A 7,558-nucleotide genomic window follows, 5' to 3' on the forward strand; every position below is an offset into this window, starting at 1 on the left:
AGCTGTGATTAAAGTGGCAGAGCATCTACCTGTGTGACTAAACTAATGGACATATCCAGGCCCTGAGTTCAAGCCCTGATGCTGACACAAAAATCAAACACCAAACTGGAGCCGTGCTGTGCAGCTGCAGGCCCTCACCTCCTGGGCATTGGAGGTGGACACCTCTGTGATCCCCGCGATCTGGATGCTGCCTCTCGAATCCTCCCTGAGGTCCAGAAACCCAGAAGATGGATTCAGCAGGTCCCGGATCACCTCATTATAAATCTGTCGTTGAGCAGAAAGGTTAGAACAAAGCAGCATTCCAAGGCCTCGCACACCGCTGGGCTGCAGACGGAGGCTGCCTAGGTGCCATTGCCCTTCTTGTACCCAGGAAGCTGTGGAGGGAGGACAAGAGGCTCACCTCCAGGTAAGACATGGACACACTGTACTCCGTGTTGTCCTGGGTCTCCTTGATGGCCTTGAAGAGGTCGGTGAGGGTCTTCAGGTAGATGCCAGGCTCGGAGTCCATGCCCAGCATAGTATGGGTCTTCCCCGCACCTGTGGGGAGGTGTTGCTCCTGAGGCAGCCTCAGGTGTATCATAGGAGAGGAGAATGGAGTCAGGTATGGGGGCTCACGCCTGTCATCCTAGCTGCTTGGGAGGCAGCTGGGAGGCAGCAGATTCAGGAGGATCACAGAGACCAACCAGCTTGAGCAAAAAGTTGGTGAGAGCCTTAATGCCTGTAATCCTAGATACTCAGGAGGCTGAGATCTGAGGATAGTGGTTCAAAGCCAGCCAGGGCTGGAAAGTCCATCACACTTATCTCCAATTAACCATCAGAAAACTGGAAGTGGAGCTGTAGCTCAAAGTGGTAGAGTGCTAGCCTTGAGCAAAATAGCTCACAGGCAATGCCCAGGCTCTGAGTTCAAGCCCTAGGATAGGCAAAAAAGGGCTAGGGGCATGATTCAAGTGGCGAAGTACCTGTTTAATAAGTGTAGGCCTTGAATTCAAACCCCAGCCCCTCTAAGAAGAAAAGTGTAGGAAGAAGGAAGAGGAGCAGAGTAATTAGAAGTCAGCCCGAGCCCGTTCCCTCCTGGACAGTACCTGAAGGTCCATAGGCAAACACCGTGGTGTTGTATCCAGAAATGATGCCTTCCACCAGGGGCCCGATGGTGGCCTGGTATACATCCTCCTGCAAACAAACAGGACAGTGAGGGACGGCCGTGCACCGGCTGCTGGGGCCGGATGGGGCGTGTCATTTGTGGGTGGGCTGTTGGACTGCACAGTGAGATGATGCCCACACAGACCTGGCTCGGAGGAATCATGGAGAAAGCCTGTAGGAATGGCTGCCAACAGGCCTGATGCCAGCTGAGGACTGAACCCACACGAGTCATTCTCGACACTTCTTCAAAACTGGGAAGAGGCCATGAGCTATGGCTCAAGTGGTAGAGCTTTGAGCAAAAAAAAAAAGCTCAGAGACAGTGCCTAGGTCCTGAGTTCAAGTCCTAGGACCAACACAACAACAACAAAAAAGAACTGAAAGAGATCATGGGCTGGGGTGGTGACCCACACCTGTAATCCCAGCTACTGGGGAGGTGGAGGTAGCTGGGTCACAGTTGTAGGCTGGCCCAGACAAAATGTGAGCCAAGAATGGAAAAATACTGAAAGCAAGAAGGGCTGGGGGTGTGACTCAAGTGGTAGTGTTGCTGTCTAGCAAGTACAAGGTCCTGAGTTAAAACCTCAGTAAACGCACAAAAGTAAACAAATAATAAAAACTGAAACACCAAGCTCTGGTCTTTGCCATGAGGCAAAGCTGAGATGGGGCAGGGAATCTGGGGATGCCCGGATGTGAACTAAAGCAGACATTCCCAGCAGCAGGAGTGTGTGGGGAATGAGCTCACTGTCCCCAGGGGTGAGCAAGGAGGGACACCTCAGGGCTCTGTGTGGTCTTGGGCATACAAGGTTATTAGGACCAGGAGCGAGCAATAGATAAGCTAGGCTGCTCAGGCAGTGGCTGATGGAGCCGCTCTGTTTTCCAGCGGCGCTGAGTCCAGAAGCCTGGGCTCGGATCTTGTCAGGAGGAGGAGTGTATGTGTGTGGAGGACAGACACCTGGGATGCATGCTGGTCGAAAACAGTGTCAAAGATGAAGGTGCACTCCCGAGAGCGGTGCGGGCGCAGGGGGTCCTCAGGGTCCTCGCCGGGGTCCATGAGCGCCACCACCTGGAAGCAAGGAGAAGCAGGGGCCGGAGGAGGGGGCTCAGATCCTGGGAAGGACAAGGCCAAGCCTGTTGGCCTGGGCCCCAGCCAGGCAGGCTGGGAGCTGTGCTTAACCTGCTCCCTCTTCTTCAAGCCCTGGGGCTTAAACTCAGATCCTTGTCCAGGTTGGCTTTTCTTTTTTTGGCAAGGGAAGGGGTATTAGTCATGGGGCCTTGAACTCAGGGCCTCGGCACTATCCCTGAACTTTTCTGCTCAAGGCTAGAGCTCTGACCACTTGAACCACACAATTCACTTCTGCCTTTTTGGTGGTTAATTAGAGATAAGAGTCTCATGGTCTTTTCTGATCAGGCTGGCTTCAAGCTGTGATCCTCAGCTCTGAGCCTCTTGAATAGCTGGGATGACAGGTGTGAGCTACCTGCACCAGGCTTGGCTTGGTGGCTCCAGCACAATTGGAGAATCAGTAACCCACCCGGCGTGGGCCCAGGCCCTTCCATGCATAAAGGGACAAGGAGGGCGAGGGCCTTGTAAACTGTGGAGTGCCGGGCTGGCTACCTGCTTCTGTGTCCGGCTGTCTGGTTGTGAGTCTTTCTCTCACCTCTGGCTCAGGGGGCTGCATGACCACAGACCGAGGGACAAAGAGCAACTTAAACTCCATCTATGCCTTTGTTTCTCCAAGAGCCAGGTCACTCCCTGGGGCCAGCTTGCTCTCATAAAAATATGTTATTATGAAGCCAAGTGTATTAAGACTCTCTGGGGACAGCAGTTCAAAGGAACCCTTCCCAGAGAATTAGGGGTCTGAGAGGGGAGGCAGGGTGACTGGAAACAATCCATGCCATGGCTGGTAGAGACCTGGAGCCTGGAGCACCTGAGAGGAGCCATGGTGTTGAAGGGTACAAAGCCCTAGCTTCAGCCTACTGCTTGATGCCCTGCCCCCCCCCCAAGACTCAGGTGTGCCAGGCCTCAGGGTGCTTGGTGAGTTGGTGATAACCTGGGTCCCCAGGGCTGCTCCTGGATGCTGGCCAGCACTGTTGTTCATGACATGATCTAAGTCTGCTCTGCTTTTCCTTCACCTTCTGGGAATGGAGTGGGCCATGGGACAGTGGTGTGTGGATCAGAGATGGGTATCCATCCCCTCCTCCTGTGGGCCACCAGAAGACTTGATGGGTCTCCCAACAGGAGCTTTCCAACCAGCAGGGCTAGGAGGGGCCTTGCAAATGGTGGCCACGAAAGTGGGCTCTAAACCTGTTCAGTGGCTACTGCCCGCTGGCTAGGAGGCATTGGCAGATCTCCCCATCTCTAGATCTTACTCAGGTCTCCAGCCTAGCTATTTTCACTGGTTCATTTGAGGTAAGAGTCTCCTGGGTCTGTCTGCCTAAACTGACCTTGATCTTCTGGATCTCAGTCAGCCTCCAGAGTAGCTAGGATTACAGGCTTGAGCCAGAGGTACCCAGCCTCACTCAGTTTTTCTATTGGTTAAAAAAAAAAAAAGTGGGCTGGGGATATAGCCTAGTGGCAAGAGTGCCTGCCTCGGATACACGAGGCCCTAGGTTCGATTCCCCAGCACCATATATACAGAAAACGGCCAGAAACGGCGCTGTGGCTCAAGTGGTAGAGTGCTAGCCTTGAGCGGGAAGAAGCCAGGGACAGTGCTCAGGCCCTGAGTCCAAGGCCCAGGACTGGCCAAAAAAAAAAAAAAAAAAAGTCACAATCATAGAACCCACCCACCAAGGGGCAGGACAAATGAGCACAGCCCAGAGCTGCTTTGGGTTCTTAGATCAGAAAGATGTTTTGTGTAGCTATTATTAATTTACTTATTTATTTATATTGGCCTTGGGGCTTGCACTCAGGGCCTGAGTACTGTCCCTGAACTCTTCAGCTCAAGGTTAGCACGCTACCACTTTGAGCCACAGTGCTACTTTTGGTTTTCTGGTGGTTAATTAGACATAAGAATCTCACAGAGTTTTTTTTCCCAGGCTGGCTTTGAACTGCAATCCTAAGATCTCAGCTTCCTAAGTAGCTAGCTAGAATTATAGGCATGAACCATGAACACCTGGCTTATTTTGTATAACTATAAAGAATATTATTAAGAGAACAAAAAGAGAAATTTGAATGCTATCTGTGGATAACACTGGGTTCATATGAACTTCCTGGTTTGCTTTCAGTATATAAGATATAAGAATATAAGCTATAAGAATGTTCTATGTGGGCTGGGAATATGTCCTAGTGGTAAAATACTTGCCTCATATACATGAAGCCCTGGGTTTGATTCCTCAGCACCACATATATAGAAAACGGCCAGAAGTGGCGCTGTGGCTCAAGTGGTAGAGTGCTAGCCTTGAGCAAAAAGAAGCCAGGGACAGTGCTCAGGCCCTGAGTTCAAGCCCCAGGACTGGCAAAAAAAAAAAAAAAAAGTCTCCCAAGCTGGGTGCTGGTGGCTCATATCTGTAATCCTAGCTTCTCAGGAGGCTGGGATGCGAGGACTGAGGTTCAAAGCCAGCCCAGGCAGGAAAGTCACTGACTTGTCATGTTCAGGTGGTAGTAGTGCCACCCTAAGGGTGGTCTTCTTAAAGCCAAACAGTACTCTGTCCCCAGGCTGATTTGTGAGCCCTCATCACAGCACAGCAGGTCTCCCCACAAACTTTCGGTCCCCTCAACTTGTGCATGTTGCTTTACTTGGTTGTCTGTGACTTGACCTCAGTACTGAACCACCTGACCTCTTGGCCAGCTGCACCCATTCCTGGACATTCTCTGCCCTGCTGGGGGTTGAGGGGGCCTACCTCCACTTGAGCCCTCTGCTGACCAATTGAAAGCCAGCCCCTACTGTCAGCACCTCCCCCTAAACCTGTCTCAACTGGGTACATACAACCAAGAGCAACAGCTTCCCCAGTGTGTGTGTGTGTGTGTGTGTGTGTGTGTGTGTGTGTGTGTGTGTGTGTCCTCCATGCTGTCCCTGAGGAGGCCCCTGGGGGTTGCAGCCAGCAGTGCCCCACCTCACCACAGCCCCCGGGGCCTCTGGTGCACATCTGGACCCCAAGGTGCTGACCCAGCCCACTGAGCCCCCTACCCTATACCCACTGGGGCCCAGCCTGCTTCTGAGCGACCTAGGCTCTCACCAAGGTCCTTGTAACAAGGATGGCGTGCAGGAACCCTGGGTGCTATGTACTTAGTGGCAACAAAGGAGGCTCAGTGGCTACTCCTCAGCCCCTCTCTGCCCCTGGATCAGAGCCCACCAGTGCACTGAGTGACACAGGTACAGGGCAGACAGCACAGGGAGATGGCTGATCACCTTGGACCATCCAGACTCACCTGGTCCCCCACTTTGTGAGCAATGACAGTAGCCCCTTCTTCTAGTTCTGTACTGTTGAGTGGACGGATCCGAAGTGCCACCTGTGATGGGACAGGAACAGCATGTCCACAGGAGTCTTTTTGAGCCCACCTGCTCTTCTAACACCAACACCAAGACCTCAGCCCACACTGCCCCTTTGGCTCCTGTGGTGGCCTTGAGCTCTTAGGCACCAGGGAGGATTCCTGAGTGTGCCTCAGCTCTGCTGGAAACAGAACACTTGTATGGGGTTGTTGGCACCTCTCACCAAAAGCAACCTTTTCAGGAATACAGTCACTAAACAGAGAGGTCAAGCAACCTGCCCAAGGCCACACAGCTCTTAGGATAGTCACAGCACTTTGGAAGTTTCCCAAGAGAAATCCTGTGGGCCTGTGGGCCTGTGGGCCATGCTCTCTGCCAAGCTGCTTTTTCCTAAGGGCGGGGGCAGGGGGGGCATTAGGCTCTGGGTTGGGACTGGGGATAGGGCTTGGTAGGAGCTAAGGATGCATGCCCCCCTCCCCACTCATCCCAGTGTTGCCCCAGGTACTAAGTTCCCAGGGAGGAAGGTTCAGAGGGCAGGAGGTGAGGGAGGGTGTGTGTGTGGGGGTGAGGACCTGGGAGAGCAGGGTGGGACCATGATGGGGCTGAGACTTGATGTGAGGGTGCTGGGTTTGGAGGCAGGGAGGGGCCAGTTTCCACAGCAGAAACCATGAGGGGAACAGGCAGGAGGGACTCACCATGAGCTGCTGGTCCTTGGGCTCCATTGCTCTTAGGGTGGGGCTGCCCCTGGCTGGGGAGAGGCCAGCTGCCTGATGTGAGGGCATCTTGCCGGCCAGGCCTGGCCCCAGCTGCCCGCTGAGCTGGAGACCAGGAGTCGTCTCAGCCCAGCCCCGCCCCGCCTAGGTGACATCAGCGAAGTCCCTGAGGATAGGGGTGGGGCTGGGCCAATCCCCACTGGGGCCACGGAGCCTGCAGTTTGAGCTGGGCCATGAAAGGCAGCCCTGATTCCACGTCCTTGATACATGAGCCACAGGGGCCAGGAACCCCAAAGTGCTCACCTAATGCCACAGCCACCCTGCCTGATACCTGTCCTGTACCAGCTCTTCAGTGTGGAGGCCCCTCCCCCCCGCCCCACCCTGTGGTCCGCCAGGGCTGGCCGGGCATTGACTCTGGGGCTTTCCTGAGGTGACAGGCCACTACAGCTAAGGCAGGAGAAGCAATGGCAGCTGTAAATGCCCTTTGCAGATGACCTTCAAGTTTCTGAATAGCTAGGGTATCAGTGTACCAGGCCTGCCTGATCAAGGCGGGCCAGGTGAGTCAGGTGTTTACTGCCTCAATGCTGCACTCCTTTCCCCACTGGGGGCACTAGGATCTCACCTGGACACAAACAAGGTCCTTCCCTGTCCCTACCCACCCCCCCACCACCACAGGTATCAAAAGCCCAAGCACCTGGCTGCTTACTCGAACCTCTACTCCAGTCCTCTTCCTTGGTGCTGGGAGGCAGCAATCCCACCAGTGAGAAACCAAGGTCACCCTTTAACAACCCAAGCCTCTTCCATGGGCAAGCATCCCAGGAGAACCTTGCATGCAGGCCCCAGTGCCTGACCACCAGGAGCAGAGGTCTGGCCCAGGTCCACAGCAGGAGACAGCAAGCACCAAAGGTTTCCAAAATCCTTTTATTTACAAATCATGTAAACCAATTACAACGATGCTTCAAACAGTGGCAAGTTTGAAAGTTTTGCTTCTCAACCATGAAAAGAGAATGCTATGCAGTTGGAAGGACTGGGGAGTAAATCCTGAAGATCTGCGCTGGGGGTGGGGTGAGCAAAAGGCAGGTCACGTCTGCCAGGTGTCTCAAGAAACCCTGGGACCCAAGGATCATGATGGAGGGCGAGCGCAGTGCTGCAGACAAGGACTCAGTGTGGCATTCCAAGGGCCAGTACTCCTCTCCTGGGGCCCTGGCTGTAGATCCCCCATTTCCCACTGAGCTTCACAAGGTTGGGTGGAGAACAGGAGGCTGCAGGAAAACCCAGGTGCAA

General features: G+C 54.0%; 1 protein-coding gene across 1 annotated transcript in view; it reads right to left on the reverse strand.

Moving 5' to 3' along the window:
* Positions 1-6,353, reverse strand: part of LOC125355171 (kinesin-like protein KIF19) — a 28,674-nt gene extending 22,321 nt beyond the window's left edge. Inside the window, exons 1-6 of the mRNA XM_048351338.1 lie at positions 6,257-6,353; positions 5,504-5,584; positions 2,090-2,200; positions 1,083-1,170; positions 401-537; positions 139-264 (exon numbers count right to left, since the gene is read on the reverse strand). Of these exons, the coding sequence (XP_048207295.1) occupies positions 139-264; positions 401-537; positions 1,083-1,170; positions 2,090-2,200; positions 5,504-5,584; positions 6,257-6,343 (630 nt within the window). The 5' untranslated portion in view covers positions 6,344-6,353. The remainder of the gene's footprint in view (positions 1-138; positions 265-400; positions 538-1,082; positions 1,171-2,089; positions 2,201-5,503; positions 5,585-6,256) is intronic.
* Positions 6,354-7,558: the final 1,205 nt, after the last annotated feature.

The sequence above is a fragment of the Perognathus longimembris genome, chromosome 1, assembly GCF_023159225.1.
Source record: "Perognathus longimembris pacificus isolate PPM17 chromosome 1, ASM2315922v1, whole genome shotgun sequence".
In the NCBI taxonomy this organism is placed as follows: domain Eukaryota; kingdom Metazoa; phylum Chordata; class Mammalia; order Rodentia; family Heteromyidae; genus Perognathus; species Perognathus longimembris.